Source organism: Ambystoma mexicanum, chromosome 6q (assembly GCF_040938575.1).
Source record: "Ambystoma mexicanum isolate Mex_15411 chromosome 6q, UKY_AmexF1_1, whole genome shotgun sequence".
Taxonomy (NCBI): domain Eukaryota; kingdom Metazoa; phylum Chordata; class Amphibia; order Caudata; family Ambystomatidae; genus Ambystoma; species Ambystoma mexicanum.
In genome coordinates, this window is record NC_090937.1 from 1,364,900,820 (window position 1) to 1,364,922,040 (window position 21,221).

The 21,221-nt window shown below is 42.8% G+C and overlaps 1 protein-coding gene across 4 annotated transcripts in view; it reads right to left on the reverse strand.

Annotated features, from left to right (window-relative positions):
* The window catches only part of PPP2R2C (protein phosphatase 2 regulatory subunit Bgamma), a 1,229,805-nt gene that overhangs the window by 439,627 nt on the left and 768,957 nt on the right, over positions 1-21,221 (reverse strand). The window contains exon 2 of one of the 4 annotated variants that reach the window (XM_069631986.1): positions 6,316-6,345. The exons of the other annotated variants lie outside the window; for them this stretch is intronic. Coding sequence (XP_069488087.1) covers positions 6,316-6,345 — 30 coding nt within the window. The remainder of the gene's footprint in view (positions 1-6,315; positions 6,346-21,221) is intronic. 4 annotated transcript variants of the gene reach the window in all.

Below are 21,221 nucleotides of genomic sequence, written 5' to 3' on the forward strand. Positions count from 1 at the left end.
TTACTAAATTAAAAATGGAAACAGAGGACATGCAACTCCAAGAAAAGTCTAAAAAGAACTATAAACAATTAGAATTAAACCCAATTTTTGAGGAAGAAATCAACGCATAAAACCATCAGAAAAATCATAGGAGTATGGATAGAATATGAACATGGTCATATATACAGAACATCTTCCAAAAATGTTTGATAGACCCACTCACATCAATGTAACATATTTGAAACAGGTTCCTCAGCCTACGGGTCTATTACTGAACGTGTATACACACCAAACCAATCAACAACCATTTTGCAAGAGAATCTAACATGATACTGATATGTGTGACTCATCCCAGTATCCCACAGCAAACCCTTAAAAGGTAACCTTCCAAATTAGTCAACAAAGTACAAAGTGATAATAAAAATGAGGGGGCACCATAGAAGGCCAGACAGAAGAAGAAGGAGGAGGAGGTAAAAGAGAGATGATCAAACCGTCGGAGGACAACACTAAAACATCAATAATACATAACCTACCAAGTCTCTAATGGTGATGAAATGAATGTGGTAGATAGAGGGTTGCCACTCTCTGTCTTTCTGTTTTTCTTTCTTTCTCTCTTCTTGGACTCTTACACAGACACTCACACAATTCTTCTTTTCTAGATCTCTCACAGGGCAGAACGCGAGTCATCGAATAGACCGATAAGGGGACACAACCTGGCCATTAAAGGGGCAGAGAAGGGGCCATTATTGTCATAATGGATAGGATGAATTATGTAAAAGAGGAAAAAGGACAATTTAGGGATGGCAACTACTATGAAAGCTTCCAATGGAACACTTTACTACAACTCATCCTTGAACACGTGTTTGGAATGGGAAGCATAGGATTTAAACCATTATGACATGAGGAGACAGGTTCTCTTATCAAAGCCAAAACTTCACAATGTGCATATAGAGGAATATACATCCCCGGTCAACTTAGCGAATTGGCTGTCGCATAGGGTCTTTGATACTTCCTACCACCCAATGAAATAAACATTACCTTTTTAATATTTTGAGCACTCAGCTTCAACAAATGTCATGAGAACTCAATTATTTTCTGGTCACCCTTGTTGTCCAGATATTTGAACATAACCTTAAAGGTCTTTCAGCCAGTTTTGTGGCACAGTATTAAATGAGTATGGAATTCCTTAATTTTAATCTCAAGCATTTCTTTTTGGTTGCATCCAAATGGTATTATCAGAAATATGGCAATATCATGGGTGCTAAGCATGCACCTACGTCATGCACCCTTTAAATAAGGCATTTACTAAAGGAGTTTGATTGACTGCATCCGACATCACCCTACCTCCAACTCCTCACTTGCTGTGGATAGTTTATGGACGATATTTTAATTGGATGGATAGCAAATAACACACATTTGGATGAATACACAAGACACTTTAATGATAACACTTAAAACAATATGTTCATCTCTGAGGACCGAAAAAGAGGGCACGGTGCTTCTGGATCTGATCATATAAATTGAGGATGACAACATTCAACAACAGAATTCGATGCAAGAAAGCCATCCCCAATACAGTCCTACAAGCTAAAAATGAGATCGCAAGAAGATTAAGAAGATTCCTTTAGGTGAATCTATAGTCTCGGGAGGATAGCTCAGGGAAAACGTGCTCACCTTGGAAGCAAGATGACACGGAGCACCACAGGTTCAAATAGAAACCTCTAGGTATTAAGCGCGTTATAAATAACATATCATATCATATCATAGTGTGAAATATTTTTTAGTGATGATGATATCTACAAGAAAGAAGAGTTATGAAGTACTGAAATGGCGTGAAGCGAGGGTATACAATATAATCAAACTCTGAAATAGACTGCCAAAAAGCAGCCCGCAGAAACCATCTGCTCACACCTAAAACAACAAAACATGTTAAGAAGCCACATGACTGATCATTCTGTACAAGTTATGATATATAGAATCATTAAGAAACCCTGGAACATCCCACAGATTGACACTGATCTAAAGGAATATATTGATCAATATCCATCAATCATATACAAAAGGGCTCCGAACACCAAGAAGGCACTATCCCCTTCCACGGTTTCCTCCTAATGAAATAGGGATGCAAACAGGACTCCTAATGTGGGGAGTGTAACACATGCCAAGTTTGCAACAATTTAAATATTTTGGCAAACGCACCTGATTACTTTTATCGACTATACAACGAGGCATACAATTTATATTATTAAATGTATCCATAAACAGTTTCACACAGGGAGCCTGTGGCCTTTTGAAGGGTAGACGCTTCAAGGTTTTAGGAACACTCCATTCAAACGACAGTAAGTATAGAATAGAAACTCATTGGGAAATACAGCACAAGAATGAAAACCTTAACAGAAGAAAACTAATACACCAGCTATAGCCTGCAACACTTGGATTAAAGATTGAACATTAACAACAGACGTTGATTTGAAATTAACAAAATTAAGAGTGTCTTTATACATTGTAATGTGAGGACTTCTCCTAGACCATAAAAGAATGCTAAATGGACAGAATGTGCTCTGTTTGGGCTCACTGGCTTTTTCCTAAAGTGTACAATATTTACATGTTGTCGCCTTGTATGACAAAAAGAGGTCATTTTACTATGGAGCTTGTTAATCCACTGATTTACAATTATTCTATCCTGATGGTATTACTACCGCTTTATTGATAGGGAACACTCTTGTCATGTTCACTATTGGGCACTATCAGAGCAATCCCATGTCTACACCACATTGTGTTATGACTGCTTATTATTTCATAATATTTTCCAGTGTCAAAATAACCAGTACACCCTTTGTCCATGATTGAGGTCGGAAGGTCAATTTGAAAATATAGGAGTTTTTTGATGAAATAAGAATAAATTGGGGCTGCTACGTAACAGACAAGATTGTTTTTTGTTCAAGAATTCATCTTAATGACATTTGTTGTAACATAGTAACAAAATGGCATTCTTTTTTTTACATATCTATTGTATTTGTCACTTAAAACAGTAACAGTTTCAATATAATCAAAAACTCCATTTTACACCCACCAGTTACTTATCTCAATACTTGATTGCCATTTATTGTCACCACCCCTCATTTATGATAATCATAGCAGCAAAGTCTATTGAAAGGTCTGTGGATATTGAAAATAGCTCACCAATGTTTTTAGAAAATGGCGGACATGAAGATGCATAAAATACCTGCTCCAGGGAATCCAGGAAAACTGATTAAAGAAGGTATGTTTTGAACCTTTTTAGATGCAGGCCTTTCCTTGGGGTTTAGCTATTTATTTTATCAGTGCTTTGTTTATCACAGTCTTAACTTTCAGCCACTAAAGTATCACAGAATGTGTACTATTATTGTGTTTCAGAGACAGCTCTGCTCCTGAGTAAACAGAATGAGAGTATTTTGCCACCTTTACTAAATATCTACTGGGAATATAGACAACCTGCGCCTACTAATTATCCTTATGCACCACGTCATTTTCATCATGTGTTTGTGATTGTCTTTTTTTCATATATTTTATTTCTGACACTTTCTTGCTATTTATTACTTTTGAGATGTCTCCCAGCATTGGCTTTTGATCCATAAAGAAGTGTATTTTGCATGAAACTTGTTGGCTCATGACTTATGTAAAACATCATCCCGATATGAACTTTACCTGATGCACATGGACTGTGTCGGTATAAATGGAAGGGAACACTTTCTCATTGTATACATCTTACACAAAGTATTAAATATTAAATGCACAAGAAGCAGAGTGCAGTAACAGTGTTCTCCAAGTCATAACATTAAATGTACAAGAAGCAGAGTGCAGTAACAGTGTTCTCCAAGTCATAACATTAAATGTACAAGAAGCAGAGTGCAGTAACAGTGTTCTCCAAGTCATAACATTAAATGTACAAGAGGCAAACAGAGTGCAGTAACAGTGTTCTCCAAGTCATAACATTAAATGTACAAGAGGCAAACAGAGTGCAGTAACAGTGTTCTCCAAGTCATAACATTAAATGTACAAGAAGCAGAGTGCAGTAACAGTGTTCTCCAAGTCATAACATTAAATGTACAAGAGGCAAACAGAGTGCAGTAACAGTGTTCTCCAAGTCATAACATTAAATGTACAAGAGGCAAACAGAGTGCAGTAACAGTGTTCTCCAAGTCATAACATTAAATGTACAAGAGGCAAACAGAGTGCAGTAACAGTGTTCTCCAAGTCATAACATTAAATGTACAAGAAGCAGAGTGCAGTAACAGTGTTCTCCAAGTCATAACATTAAATGTACAAGAAGCAGAGTGCAGTAACAGTGTTCTCCAAGTCATAACATTAAATGCACAAGAAGCAGAGTGCAGTAACAGTGTTCTCCAAGTCATAACATTAAATGTACAAAAGGCAAACAGAGTGCAGGAACATTGTTGTCTAAGTCACACAATTGAAAATTGTTATATTCAACAATTGCCTTGGTGTGAAAGAAAGTTGTGCTTGGACTTATCAGACACACAATTTACAACCCAATACCTCGATACCAAGTCAGGAATCTGTACAGTATTTCTGAAAATAGTGTGAACAAACTCCACGTTGTTTTGGCCATGGATGCATTTTTAATGTTTTAATTGGTTAGATGCTTTAGAAACCATGCAATCATTTCAAAAAGGGAATGTTTCAGGGAACATCCATTCAGAAATATGTACGATACCTGGTCCATGTACTAGTGGCATGAGTATCACACATCTTATGCGACTTCCCCATCACTTATAAAACTATAAACTTTGGGGACACCCTTACAGTTTCTTACTTAAGCAAGCACACAGCCCACCCTAGGATACTATGCTTCCTTAAACCAGATACCGGGTTTCCTTAAACCGGGGAAACTCAATCTATGGGCTGCAGGCCACTTAGGCTCTTCAGAGTGTTTACTGTGATCCCCTGACCTCACATATGGCCTGGCGCTGCTGCCACCAGGGGCACAGCAGTGATGGAGCTGAGAAGGGAACTGACTCCAGCATTGAGCGCTAGCTAAACCTTTTAAGTGTATTTATTTCACCATCAACTGCAACTTCATCAAAAATAAAACCTGTGTTGGTAATGAGGCCCATGAAGTGGCATTAAATAATTGCATGTTCTAGTAATATGCGTGGACTGACGTGCTTTTAAGAACAACAGACCACGTTTTAGAGCTTGGAGCCCCCACTATCATTAAACACAAGTATGGCCCTGGACTAAGACCAAACCTAACTTTCTGACGCCACATTACCTCTTAACCAATTACGTGCCAGAGACCAGTTTCAAAATGCCACTAATGGAGGTCTGGTGTCTGGGGATACAACGCCTTAACCCTTCCCCATTTAAATGTTTACCTTAAAGACACTTCATTTTCAGGTTGCAAGTTCCCCCATGAAGATAACACAGCCACTGATACTAGGCAAGCATGTTCTGACAAAGTGCAACGACAGGCACTTTGTGTAAGCTTGACTTTGCAATGTTCGTAATGCTTATAAATATCAGAGCCTTCACGTTTTAATTGCCACTCTTTCATTCATCTGCTCCTCTTTCACTTACTAATGACTACCTCGGGGATTACTTGTGAGAAAACCTTCTACAAACACTAAGGAAACCTTACATGTATCCTACATGTGATACTGACGCAGTTAACCTGCTATCTGACTGCGTTAAAGCAGCGACAGCTGAAGAACGCCGGCTCTGGTTCCAAGATGTATTATGAGGCCCGATGCACCAATTTATGGAACACAACCCTACCCCATGTAGGCCAGCACTTGCACGATCTGTATACAGCCCTTCCTGAAGGTCATTTTTTCTGTTCTCCCTTTTCTTCACCCCTTAATGTGCACTTGGAAAAAACGCAGAATCGCCTGTAGGCCTATTTGCTGTCTCTAAACTGTTAAATGTATAATATTCACTTACTCGGCCTGTGCAGACCGTTATCGTCTCAGAAATTCAAGGACTCTGAGCGACTGTTGTTCCTCCCTGTGTTCCTTACCTCCTTGAGCGCTTTGAAACACTTGGCTGTGTATAGGCTCTATACAAATAAACATTACCATACCATACAACGTGGAACCTAGGCAACAGCAAGGGACTTTCTGTAGGTATTCCCGCGACTAACCTGAGAATGTCAGTGTGACGGCACGCCATCCAATGTAGACCTAGCATGCTATGCCAGCTCCACAAACTACACCATGGAGATCCTGCAGGACCATAAGGCATATGGAACAAGAATGGGGCTTCCCATCATTACACAGTTTCATCAAAATAACAATCAAATGCTTCCAAAGCAGCAGAAAATAGAGGACTACCTACCATTGCTTGTAGTAATGATCTCAAGGCAACCTAGCAGCACACACGCAAAAAACAAAAACAAACGAAAAAATGCTTAAAGCACTAGCAATAAAACAACCAGCATAACACATTCTGCAGCAACATGTCTACAATAGCTACTAAAACAGTCCAAGGTCTGCCTTTTTATGGGTTATACAATTTCTCTAAACAGTTGTGTTGGATAATCCCTTAAATTACCAATAATTACACAAAGGTGTTGAGAAAGGGGGTATCCTGGCAGTCATCGTGATTGCTTTCTATCGAATACAAACAATATCATTTCATTTATGTTTTTTTATTCTGGGTTGTTGGGCAGTAACATGTAACATTCTTAAACTGCAGGGTGGTAACATGAAAAAAGAAAATATCAATAACATCGAAAAACTGAGCTTCACTAAAGTGATAATACTATCAATTGACCTGAAAACAAATGTAATGTACCAAGAATGACATTATAGCTCAAACGTATAATAATAATGTTTTAGATAACATAATTGAACATAATTATTATAATGTAAAATACGTATAAATGCACAATGTTCCTTTACTATTTAGAAAAAAAGACTTTCCTTAAAGAATGTAAATTCTGCTAAAAGCTCATGTTCCAGCTGTGGTTTTACATGTTTTCAGGAACAATAGGACAGGTATTCTAGTGCATACACTAGAATTTCGGAGACACAGGGAAGATCGTCCAACGTCTTATTCTCATATGCACAGAAAAAAAAATGCATTGGAGTCTCTAAGTTAAAGAATCGAATACACAAAAATGACCCTCAGTCTTCCTTACGGGCCAAGCGTGAGTCTCATCATTGAGATATAGGGAATTATACCGTAGTCTCCCGATGAGGGCGCGATAGGAATAAAACAGGCAACCCCTTAAATAAGACTGCAAAGAGAGTGGGACTGAAATGATAGCCAGTGATCTATAATTTGGCTAATCTAGTTCTAAAATGTCCCTGGACCTGCTGTAATCGTTTTTTACAGTAGATTATATTGGTAATCAACAGTGTGTATAATCACCCCCTTATGTTTTCGTTTTTTGAAAAAAGTTTATTTTTTGAGGGACGTGAGTTTCTGCATACTGCGTGCATGCCTATTTTTCTTAAAAACAACTGTAAACATATCAGGCCACTACTGTTTGCCGCCCCCTAAATATTTCTATCCTTTTGATGCATGTGGCCAAGACAAGGGGCCGATGGACCTAGAGGGGAGCAGGCAAGTGAGACTGGGGGAGGGGGTGGCTTATGTACCTCTGAGGGGGCTGTGGACTCAGTGTATTGTAAAATGTGGTCAGTTGGTCAGTGTTTCTTCTGTTCTTCCCTATCAGCTTTCGTGGATTGGCTTAACCCTTGCTCAGTGAAGAGAGCACAATGCTACTCTTGTCCCGTAACAGGAGTATCCATTATTACAGGGCAGCTCCAAAACATCTTGCCGAAGTCAGCCTGAATTTAGTGTTGCAGAGGACATCTCTGAGTCAGACTCACTGAGAGGACGTTTGAGGTCATGTTTTGAAGCAATCTATACGCATGCCAGGGAAATAAATGTTATTTTGTTTATTGCTAACAAAATTTATATTTGATTTCTGCTCAGGCTTTACAATGTTTCAGAGGCTTCACTTTCAACCTCTGTATTCTAACCTGAATTCTCAGTCCATCAGAGGCTTGGTTTGCAGCCTCTTTATTCCGTGTCAGGATTCCCAGTCTTTCAGACACTTGGCTTTCAATCTCTGTATTCTAACCTGAATTCTCAGTCCATCAGAGGCTTGGATTTCAGCCACTATATTCTCTGTCAGGATTCACAATCTTTCAGATACTTGGCTTTTAGCCCCTGTATTCTAGCCTGAATTCTCAGTCCATCAGAGGCTTGGCTTTCAGCCTTTGTATTCCTGACACGATTCCCAGTCTTTCAGACTCTTGGCTTTCTGAGTCATTCCAAAGGCGGCACTTTCAACTTTATTCCTTTGGTAAGATTCCTAGTCTTTCAGATTCACAGTGCTTTTGGTGCTCCCTGCTCTTTTGGAGGTCCATTGCGTATTCAGAGTCCATATCGCTGGTGTGAACCCCAATGTTTTAGGGCCCACTGTGCTTTTGGGATTCATGTCGCTTACTGGGTTCATGGTAAAATGGAGATTATGGACAAATTCAGTCTTGCATCTAGTATACAATGGAGACAAGGTCCTACCTTCTGTTTTGCCAGCGGCTGCTGCTTCAGCGACGTCATGATCTTTCCTCTTTCAAGTTCAGATGTTAGCTCCACTCTTGCCAACAGTTTGTTGTTCTTTGTATACCTTTGCTCTTAGTGGCTGATTGATTCCCTCCATTACACCTGCTACAGATTGGCCTTTGAGCCTTTAGCCCATCTTTCTTTCCCAGCATTCCCTCTAATTGACACTTTTCACGAGACTGTAAAGCATTGCTACAAAGGTCTGGCCAGTCGTTTTGCATTTCCCATTTCAGTGAATGTGTTGACCAGCCTTAAGTCTTCTTTTCGGGTTCCTGGCCTCTCCACTGGACAGGATTATTGCCTGTTCAACCTGTCAGCTAACAGTGGGACATTGGTATGGCACTAGGGGTTTCTACCTCTAGGAAAGCACCCATTACAGACCATCTCTTACAGTTGGTTGATGGACTTCTGAGATAAATTGCATGGCAGAAAATATAAGACAATCCAAAAAATTGAGAACAGAAGCATGTTAATAAACAGTATTAAATGCCTAAATACCCAGCTATTGCTATTAAAAGACGGTTAAGGTATGCTCACTTTTAAAAGATCAGTGGCCATAAATAGTTAAATAAAACACATTTTCAGAACATTCTGATTGGCACATCCAATTGTGACCAAAGATTGCTGAGAAATTCTGGACAATGCTCACCAGTGTTTGGTCAGAATTTCCCATTCCAGCACTGATGGGTCAAGATGAAGTTCCTCATGCTTTAACCTGTCCTCTCTCGCATATTCTAAGTGCCACGCAAGCAGCCTCCATCCATTACTGAAGTCTTTTCCGCTCTGGCTCCATTTCCCAAAGCGAAGCAGAACCAGGCCCTACCCTCAGTGATGCCATGCGCTGCCTATGCCTTCCGACAACCCAACATCTCGCCCTCACCAGTCATCGGTTCTTTGCGGGCTTCCTCTCGGGCATACGCAAGTAACTGTCTGCTCCCTAGCTGGCCTTCATTAGCAACCGCTCCTCCAGCGAGTGTATCTTTCAGTAAACCCCTTGATGAACTTGTGCCTGCCTGCTTTCCTCCAAACAACGGACGTAATGTTGCCAAAGCAACATGGTAAGTCACTGGATCCGCCAAAGTGTTCAGTATATTGAGAATGTAACCAAGTCCTTTTCTTGCTTTGGCCACCAAACCCTGGCCCCCTGCCTGTGCCACCACAGCCCTCAACAACCCATTCTTTGCTGGGGCAATTAAGTCAGGCTTTCCAGGCACTAAATGGCTGGCAACGCCACCGTCCACAACCCCCACAGACATTGAGGCTTAAACACCAGGGGTTGCAAAGTTGTTCATAAGGGTTACAAGCAGCATTATCAAAGTAGGGCTTGAGATCCACAGCTATCGCTAAATTATGACCTGCTGTGCTTTCAAATGTTGAATGTAAAACAAATGTTTCACTCTCATTCTGGTAATACGTAGTTCTCCGACCAGAAGATCAAGGGTATTGCCTGGCTGTATGAGAGTATGTCGGACCCTTCTTGCATAAGTAGCCCCTGTTCATTTTCCAATCCTCTCCCCAGACTAACTGAAGGAGGGGCACATGTAGGCAACCTGCAATGGAAAATACATGGCAGCACCTAGCCCACCTGAAGGGGGAGCGCTTGGTTCACGAGGAGACCTGCTAAAGAGAATGGCAACAGTGGTAGGATATTGCCCCGAGTCCCCATTATTCAACCCACGGTAGCTCTACTGTCATCCCGAATAAAGCAAAAAAGTGAACATGATATCTGCATGGTGTGCACCACTTACTTAATCATAGTATGGATTTTAAAGACACTCCAATGATCACAGCAATGGAACACATAGCCTAATGCTTATGCCCAGTAGTGATGAGGTGGCATACCCACTAGTAATGCCCAATCAGACTGCCTCACTCTCTAGGATCGAAATATCATAGCGAAGCTCAGGGTGAGACATGGGCTCAGACCCGGTGGACAAGGAGCTCCTAAATACTCCCCCCATAAGAGCAGCTGCAGACTGCCATGAATGCTTGGCCGTATGCAAGGATCATTGATGGAAGGGGCTGCAGTTAACATACAATCACCTGCTTGCATAAACTCTTTACAGCTAGTGCGCTCTCATTGTGGGGGTTCCCCCGCCTGGCCTCTCCTTCTCTCATGACACAAGAAGGCTGCTGTCTGGGCCTCTATTGCCCACACTGCGAAGGCAAAGCACCAAGGGGCATGATGGGACTCGAAGCCTGCGGTATCCCGCTGTACGTCAAGTGTTCACAGGACCCAGGGGACCCATCTTGAACACCTTCAGGCTGACTCGTGATCATGCTCAGGATCTCGTGCAGCGGTGCCAGGTGGGGCCCGCTCGCCCCGCCTAATGCCACACTCCATTCACAGCACTACAGTGTCATTCATCTTCCACAAAAGGGGGGGACACATCTCTCCCTCATTTCAGCTCCGCTCTGTGTAACCAGACTTTTCTCTGGGTTCAGCCTTGGCAAGGCTAGCTGGCCTGGACCCCCACATCAGGTGATGGGACTCGCTTTAGGGCCTAAGGCCGGTCCTACCATCAGGCACAGGCCCTATCTTTTCTTCAGCGGCACCTTGATTAAGGCCAGACAGGGGCTCCTTCAGCCCTCTCCCCGATGCGAGGCCTCACGGATAGTACAGCGAGGGGTGCTCTCTGCTTCCCTGGTGCAGCACCTCTATGCTCAGGCATACTCCAGGCAACCTTTTGTTTATTTAATTTGTTTTATAGCGTGCCTAATACCATACCTGAGTTCGGTTTCTAAGCGCGGATCCGGGATTCAAACCTCTGTTGTCTGTGTGGTCTTGCTTCCAAGACCAGCGCGTTGCCCCTGAGCTATCCTCTGTTCACCTTGCACTGTCTTGCCCCCTGGGGCTCTACCTCCCTCTTCTCTCTGTGTCTCTCAATCGCCCCTTCAACTGTGCCCAGGCGTCAGCTTTTCTTCACAGCAGGGGGCTCCGGCCCATTGTTTCAAGCCTTGTGAGAAGCCTTACAACAGGGCCTTCGTAAAACATGAGCTAACCTGAAGTAACACACTTGTAGTTAAATAAATGAACTGATTGCAATACATTACACTGTGTGTTTGTGTTTTCTTTGTTGATGAAGTCTGACATCACCTGTAACCCCACAAACTACAGGGCACAATGGAGCCAAAGGGTACATATATCAAGAAAAGGAACAGAACAGAGAAACCAGCATAGGGCAGGGTGGTGGGTACGTTTTATGGTAGGAATGGAGAATATGCCAACCATTAACAGAGACACTAGGGTATGTAAGGTGGCCCTTAATTATAGGGGCAGTCTATCTTCTGACGCACTCACGGGACTCATGGGCATTTTCTTTTAAATGTGAGCAACTTTTGAGAAGGAATGCAGCCTCTTTAAGCGCCAGTTTTATCAAATGTATTTTCTAGGAGTGTCTGATCTGGAGCGAACATTCATGGACAGTTTCAAACTGGTGCAACCCAGGTTCAAATTGGTGAGATTTGGCGGCACCAGCTTTGACGCCAAAGGCCTGGAATGGTCTCCCCCTGGCAACAAGAGCCACAGGTTCAACCACAGAATGTAAAAGATCTGTCAACACTCACCTTTTTAATCTTAATCCAGGTTGAAGAGTACCTGCCCGTCGCCCCACCTCCACCCCTGCACCGACCCTTTATCGCTTTCGTCGTGTCCATGTCCTTCTGTTTATTGTGTGCCCTGAGGGCCATGGACATGTGGCACTATACAATAATGAAACAATAATAATAATAATAATAATAATAATAATAATAATAATAATAATAATAATAAGAATAATAATAAGAATAATAATAATAGAGTAGTTTTATCTTATGAAATCTGTCCTATTGATGACATGAAAAAAGACATGGGGCCTCATAACTCCGGCGAAAGCCGTGCCGGTAAAACCGAAAGGCTGCTGCCGGAGTTGTGATTTTTCCCGACACCTGCCTCCACAGAAACACCGGAGGATTACGACCGCAGTGTTCCTGGAAGGCATGCCCCGGAAAAATGTAAATCCCCCATTCCCATTGAGTCCCATAGGACACTTCAGCAAACTCCAATAAACAATGGAGGCCTCGAAGAATGTGTTGGGAGGATGGCCAACATAGACCACAGAAAGTTTTGTCTGAAGCTGGATGTCTTTAATGTGGTCCATATAAGATTTTGGAGCCCTGTAAATATCCTGCAAGGACTAGCTGCTTCAAATGGGCGGTTGTTGATGAGGTATTGCAAAATGTATATCTTGAGTGATATGGGAGTCTGACAAAGCCTTTCGGAAAAAAGAAAGGATGGGTCCCAAGAACACCTTCATCCTTATGAAACTCACAGGAGGCAAGAACCTGCAATTTGTTAGTCCGATGTTTGTATGTACCATAAAACAGATAAGCAGTCTTCTATGTTATCAGTTTGAGTTCACGGTTGACTACTGTTAATACAAGTTCAATAAACAAAACGTTTTCAAAATGATGCTCAACAACATTACGCTGCAAAGAAATGCCTCACAATTCTTATATGTAAACACCTAAGGTGGCTTAACATATTTTATAAGTGTTCACCGGCATGCCAAACTAGACTAGGTAAGAAACAGACAATAAAACATTTACCAGAAAAAGCTTCAGATGATGTATTTGTTAAACAAGACTCACAACCTGAGACACTTGATCGTTTGAAATGCAGCGACTAATATTTGTTCTTGAAAGGAAGCATCCACCAAGCTGGAACAAATGGGTCTGGCAATCTTGGGGTGCATCTCTCATCAGTTGAGAAGCTGGAGAACCGGTCCTCTCTCTCCAGTAGTTCCCGATGGAAACTGTACAGCAACTCTTTGAAAGTCTTTGCTGAAAGGGCCCAGATTCTCCAACAGGAAAGGGCCATCTCAGATCTTCTACTGGTTGTTTGTCTGGGGAATCACACCTCGGTGTCACTATGTTCATCTCATATCACTCTCTGAGTCCTGGCTTCACCCATTGTCTGACCTCCTCTCCTAGTCTTCTTCTACAGATGTGAATTTACCTATTTTCTCTACTATTGCCAACCTCCTCCTTGATGTCTATCTTCCTCTCCTCCACTTGCACCTTCTGCACCTCATCCATCGCACTATGAAGTTTCACCTCTCCTCCTCTGTACTCTTTTCAGCCTCCTTAATGTTACTCCACTTTTCCATTGCACTTCTCTTCCCAACATCCTCTTTTTCTCTTCCTCTCCTCTCACCAACCTGCCCTGTGTGCTCCTTAATCCACTCTCAAACCCATCCCAAATGCTCTCCTACTCTGTCTCCAAACACCCACACCACTGTCTTCCTATCACTGGCTTTTATACACTGGGATTCTTCCTCCTGGGCCTGGCTCGAGGAAATGCACTTATATGTGAATAGGTTTTCTTGGGATCTGGTGTCTCTTAAGTATTTCTCTAGTTCAGGTTTGTAGGATTCAATTCTAAGGTTCTCCCTTTTTCCGTGGACCACTTGCTGTCTATGCCTAAAGAGGCACAGCTTCAACTCATTGATGACGTCCAACAAGTCAGACATGTGTCTGTGGTTGCTGTTGTACTCTTGTTTAGTGGGGAATTGCCTAGCATTTTGTAGCTGGACCATCCTTGTGGGTAAAACCAGACTTGTATGCAAATGGATACATCTCCTCTGGCAAGTCACAAAGGGCTAAAACACGTTAAGAGATCTGCTTAGTGGGCACCATTCCCGCAGAACAGGCTACTTATTAGTTAGTGAATCGCACTGCAATGGATGCATTGGGATCTTAAGGCCCTTCCCCCGCCACACTTCTATTATCAATCGGATGTTTCAAGACAACAAACTGAATCACAAAACCAACTCCCTTTCATTTTCAAACTACTTGCTTTATTTCCAAAATGTATGCTTGTTATACATGCAAAACAGTTTGCTTTTTTGTAGCACTTCAAATCTTTGTCCCATAAAAAACAACAAGAAGTGGCATGTCCGTGTCAAACAATGACTACAAGCAGGCACACTTGCCACACAGTTTCTTTTGTTGTGTGTCTTGATGGCTCAAGTCACCTTGTGTAAGGAGTCAATGGAAGGGGGCAGGCGGTTGCCTTTTAGCTATATAGTTCATAGTATACAATAATACCGTATCATAGATCAAAGATTGGCCTGCTCCGTATGAGCATGTTAAAAAAAACACCCCGATGAAAATAAATGATATTTTTAGTTGTGAACACCATGCCTTAGACTCATCTGTATACTGTGCAGGTCCACCCTACCAGGAAATCCTGGCTACACCATAGCACCTTTCTTTGCACACATTTGTATACAGATCCCCATTGCTTTCATCAACAGTTAAAGAGCAGGAGAGAAGTACAGATTCTGCTTTCAGGAGAAACTGACTGTCTGTCTGTATTACCACCATCCCTAGGAGCTGTTTGGTCTTCCAGAGGAATTGTGTAGAGGTTGGAAGGGAGAGGAGAATAGACTGGGAAGATGGGCAAAGAAGCTTAAAGCCCTGTCCCACAACATACTGAGGTCACAGATCTGAAACTAGCCTCCATGAAAGCAAATATTTTGGCACTTTCTTCAACATAGGCAATACATGCTCACAGACTAGTGGAGAATGGGTAGCATTTCTTTTTGCTTTGTTTAACAGATATAGTAACGGAGAAGAAACCGAAAAAATTCCCCATGTGTTTTCCTTATAACCACTGGTAAACATATCTTCACCTCTTGCTAATTTCTTTGCTAGGCATTAAACTAGCATAGAATTCCACTCTATCATTAAAAGTCGAGGGACTCTGAAAAGGTTTGGAAGGAAGCTTTGGGTAAATCATTGACAGGAACTAATGAACTCATTATTCTGTACCCCATCCTCCCTTTACATGCTTTGCACTGTGATCAGGTGAAGCTGATGAGAATGTTAATATCATTTGCTTGTTGAATGTGCAGGGAAGGGTATGGTTACATTTCATTTCAATATCAAGGAATCCTGTCTCGTCCCCAAGGAAGAGGGGGCAGATGAAGCAGGGTTCAACACCTACACTCAATTACACCCTTTGTGCTTCATAGCAATATTTCTCTGTGGCCACCACCAAGATTTCCTCCTCCTTCTAAGTTCATGTTGTCGCTTTGGCCCGAGGAGATTGAGGAGGCATCTCTGTGCTCTTCATTGTCAGAGGAATGACAGTGGAGAATATGGGTGATCAGGGTAGCCCCATTCAATAAGTGGAAGATTAAAAAAGGTTATCGATTGAGACCCTGAAAAGGCATATGCTTTTGAGGGTCTTGATGCTTATACCCAAAGGTCTGGTAAGTGTAGGATCTCACAGATAAACGCCTTTCAGTTTGACAGGGCTGGCAGTGCAACAGGATCTGATGGGCCACACAGGAGAGTGCAGATCTGGCAGCCTGAGAGATTAGACGGAGTACCGCACCACACAGGTGGTTGCTTGCAGACATGCACGGAATAACTATGCTGAAAAAACAACTGTTGGAATAGCCGCGGTGGGTTTATTACAGTCTGTGCATTAATACCGAAGTTTTTCTGTGAAAGTTCAGCACCATGGAGAGCAACGCACTCAAACTCGTGGCTCTGATACTGACCTATAATTTATATAGGATATAAAGCACGCCCTGCGCAGCCTTAAACAAGGCATTAATCTACCCCTTTTGCCGCACCTTGCATTGTAAAAATTCACTTTCCTTGACCGCTTTTTGTTTTAGTGTGCTTTTTGTGTTTGTGTTGTGCAGGGCACCAAACTGCTGTTGTGTAGGACTTCATCGAAGCCCATTATACATTACATCAGAACCAGAAACCCATACCTCCTCCTCGCTTTGACGCCACCGCAGTGAAGTATGAAAGTCATAGTTGAATGCTGGAACGTTACACACCGCATCACCTACCTAACTCTGTTGCTGGTTTGGTCCCTTCTCGTTCTGCTCTCTTCTCAGCACCGCAATGCGCCACGAAGCAGAAGCTGACACCCTTCTTAGAGGCAACGACATTACCTTTCCTCTAAGAGCATCAAAGCGGGTTGAAAAACGCCCACATACAGCATAAAATGTTATGTGCATAAGTATCAACCAAGGCGAAGTATTCCACCTTAGGGTTCAGAGCCACATAATAGAAGACTCGAGCTTCGTTCTCCCTCTGAGCCCCCAAGTGGAATATTTCCCATAACTGATAGTCTATATGTATTTCCGAAGAGAGAACGCTTGCTGGATGGAAAGGCTTAACAACACCATTGGCCGAGCCAATGACATCTCTGGGGCTTATTTTTCTGGTGGCTGCCAGGGAACAAACCCACTCAACATAAAGATGTTATACATTCAAGGGCTCTATCCTGTTACTCGGCCCATGGCAATTACATGATTGTAGACATGGAGGGTGTTCAGGCCAACATAGTAATGTTTTGTTCTTGTTTTGCCAGAACCCCAAAATAGAGATCCTTTTTGCTCCCAGGCCAGGACTAGTAACTTGGTGGAGGGAGGTACCCAACTTCTGAGATGAGCCGCAGCTTGAAGGATGGCTGCACCTCACCACGTCTATGCCAGCAACATGAGGACAGGACCCACAACCCCATCTGATGGGTAGGGAAGGAGACTTACAACCGCTCCATCTAGACCATTATGCCAATAAATATGGAGTGAAAAGGAATGCCATGGAAAATATTTGATTCTCTGGATCATCAGCTTGGGCTCCTCAGAACCTGTATATGCACCACCTAATAAAGACACATACATTGTACTGTGTGTACAAGGTGCCATGATCACCATTGATGAAACCACCAAGAAGGCAGAGATGCAAGAGACAGTGCTAAAGAGCTTGGTTTCAAGAATCTGAGGAATAAAGAGAGTTATAAGTGTCATTGTAATAAACTGTATTAAGGATTCTAGAAGCTGAGTCTTCACACTGAGTGCTGGATTTACAATTGCTCCCTGTTTTGTGGACTGTTATAATGAGCTGGTACAGGCGCAGTTTCTTTTACCAAACCTGTGAGAAAGATCAAAGAGGCTGTTTTAGGGAAAGAGGGTTGGTTTGACGCGGGCTGCAAACTCGCCGAAGATAATTTGATATCCTACCTCAAAAGAGCTATCCCAAATGACAAACAGCATCTAAGACCTCTGAGGGCTGAGTATGAAGCTGCTATTCGAGTGAAGACAGAGTCGTCTGCTAAGAGCAAATGGATGAACTGTTAACTGTCTGTGCAGCGGATGATCACATTAGTTTCTGGAAACCTAGAGTGAGGAAAGACCTGAACACTCCAGAACCTGTGAAATGCCTGTTCCCACCAGACATCTGACACCCCCATTTCAGCAATCTGTACAAGACTCAGCAACTGGGCCCTCAGAGCCTTCCCAGGATGATTTTCTCCTTTCTGGTCAAGGAAGAGGAAGAGGCAATTGACGGGCTTGGAGGGGGGGGGGGGGGGAGAAGGTTCCGGCCTGGATAAAATCTCTATTGACTTCTTCAAGGATGAGAAATCCATATGGGCACCTTTGCTGTCTCGTGTAATCAACTCTGTTGCCACCACTGGCAGAGCCCCACAATCATGGTGAGAAAAAGGGTGATGAGACACTACCAGGGAACTACAGACCCATTTTCTTGCTGGACGCCGCTGGCAAAGTGTTTGCCAAAGTCCTACTTGGTCGCCTCCATTCTTTGGCATTAGAGGGTGATAAAATCAACCATTTACAGGCAGGTTTCCAACGTGGGATAAGTACGGTGGACCAGAGTTTCAGGTTGGCCTTAACCCTGGCTAAGTATGTTTCCCCTCAGACATGTTAACGTTTACGCCATTTTTGTCGACCAGAGTATAGCGTTTGTTTGTGTCCCTCGGAACCTGTTATGGGAGATCTTGCAAAGCAGAAGTATTCCGGGGTACCTATTAGCTAACATCCAATCCCTATACACTGAAAACAGGGCATGAATGAGGTGGAGCCGGGGTGAGGAAACAATCAAAAAAGCTGAGGGTGGGCGGGGATACGACAGGGATGTGTGTTGGCCCCCCTATTGTTTTGCCTTTACATCAATGAGATGATTGAGGAACTCCTAGAGCACTGTCTTGACCCACCCAAATTCGGTTGAGACAGTTTTACTGCATTGTTCTTTGCGGATAAGACAGTAATCCGGTCTACCACCCTGATGGGTCTAAAACACAGTCTGGCTGTTTTTATTAAGAAGTGCAAGGAATAAGAACTGTGCTCAACACTGACAAAACTAAATCAAAGGTTTTTGGGTGCAGGTCAGCAAAAAAATATAAACTTAATATCTCAATTGATGGCAATGCACTGGAGTAGATGCGCACATAGGATTACCTGGGCATTAGACTAACTGACTACCTCCTCTGTTCCCACCAGCAACTCTAAGCCTCAGTGACCCTAGATAAGTATAGCTCAGGAATTCGATGCATCTTCTACAGCCATGGTAGGGGGAGCTGTTACCCCAGCTTTTCACCTGTATAGGATCCAGGCGCTGTCAGCAGCCCTATGTTTTGCGGAGTTGTGGGGTCATTGCAAAGCTCTGTCTATCTGTGTATAGGAGAACAACTTCTTGAGAGTTTTATTAATGCAACCCCGTTGCACCCTTGTCTAGCCTTTACTGGGAATGTAATCTTCACCCAATTTCTGATGTTATTTTCAACAAACCAGTTCTATACTGGGTATGGATTTGGACTAGTCCGGAACTGGGAAATATACAGCTGGCCTTGAAAGCCTACTAAGCATGACTGGATCTGGCTGGAAGGATAGCTCGGGGGTAATGCACTCGTCTTGGAAACAAGATGACGCGGAGCAACACAGGTTCGATCCTCAGCACTATCACAGCTCTGGGTATTAAGTGGGTTATAAATAACCAATTATAATTATAATTACCCTGGTTCAGGTTTGTCCGTTTGGAGCTCATGAGGCTGTATCCGACAGTTTTTTGGGCCCATCCTGAAGGAATGATCCCAGCCTAAAATGGTGGTTAAAAGGTCCTGTACTGTCACTATTACCCTCTGTATGAAGCAGCCTGAGCACTGGGTAGCTGTATCTTGAAACTAAACATGTGCCGAGCTTTGAACAATATCTTGGCAAAATAACTCTGGGTTATGCTCACTGGATTTCTGCAAAAATACTGATGACTTGAATGCAGTCTTTGTTGTCTCTAAATGTCTGTTTCGGGAATGACTGAGAAGATCTAAGTGGCCTGTAACTTGATTTACTGGATGGTCTTATGGAGTTCACTGTCTATTTAATATTTGATACCATTTTAATGATGCCTTGCAGTAGATCTGATGATTGTAGGACATATGATCTTATTATGTGTTTGTAACACGTTCTTATCAATTCTTCTGGCAAGACCAGTTTCAACACTTTCATTATTCATGCGTGTTTGGCATATGTATCAACCTGGTCATCTGTTGTGTACTTTTCTGCTCTTATGGCTCAACTGCAGAATAATGTGTTGTACAACAGACAATTGAAACTTCTGTACATTAGGCTCTATACATCTCTAGGAAATGGACACTGTGCATAGAGAGGGGGCCGATGGGAACTGGAAATTGACCCTTGGCCATTGAGTATGGCATCCCACACTCCTGGAAATGGATCAAGGTCCAATGTGGAGCCTCTGTGTCCCTAATGCAGCTTAAAGTTGGGTTAGCAATTTTTATTTGGAAAGATATCCATTAACATAAAACATATACAACATTAATTATCTAAAACATTAAAAACATACACAATCCATATGAAAAGAACGCTCTGGCTATTTTTCTAAATGCTGATTTTACATATTTTAAAACATCGTGCATGAAATATTTTTCACTATGATTCATAAATAGTAACATTGACTCCCCATGTGTCCTAATATTATTTTTGACAAAATGAGGCCCACACCATCTCTTTCAAAAATCTATAAAAACACGTACAAAATAATAAACAATGCATCATATCCTCTTCTTTGCCCATGCGGCAGAAACACTGTGGGCCTCATTACAGGTTTGGCGGTAGCCCCGAACATCCGGCGTCTCGTGACCACGTGATCAAGTCACGTCTCGCACGTCCATGGGACAACATCACGGGACAAGCATCTTGACAACGCGGGTACAGCGCTTCACAGCTGATCTCTTGAGGATTGTTTAGCGCTCTGGTTTACCTGCTTTTGATCACGGATTTTGCGACCTCGGACTGTTCTACGGACTTGTCTTGCCTGCTCCTCTGATTTCTGCCTCTTGGATCCCGCCTTGTTTCCCCGGCTCCTCGACCTTGGAACTCTCTCTTGGACTGCCTTTGGATTATCCCCTCTGAACCTTGAATCTTGGAACTTGGTTTTGACCTTTCCTGCCTTAATGGTCCATCCACATCAGACCCAGGTGTGATTCACCCACGAGCGGTGTAGAACGCCTCTTTCACCACCATCAGCAGTCTGTGGCTCTTGCCACGCTTAGGACCCCACCTACAGCACTCTTGGGTAAGCCTTGTTACTACTCCTGTTTAACCATCACCCATTGCCTTACAGTGGTCAGGGGGTCCTTCCGGCGTTCCTGCTACCTGATTGACGGCTCTACACACCTGTGGCCTCAAAGATTGCACAAGCAGTGTATCATTTCTGTCTGTGCGGTACTTGGGGACGGAGGTACAATAATCTGCACGACCATCAAGATCAGAACAAGGAGCCCTGCCAATGCGCCCTTCTTCCAAAGATGCTGAGGTTTCTGGTTCCTCAGCGGCGCTGAC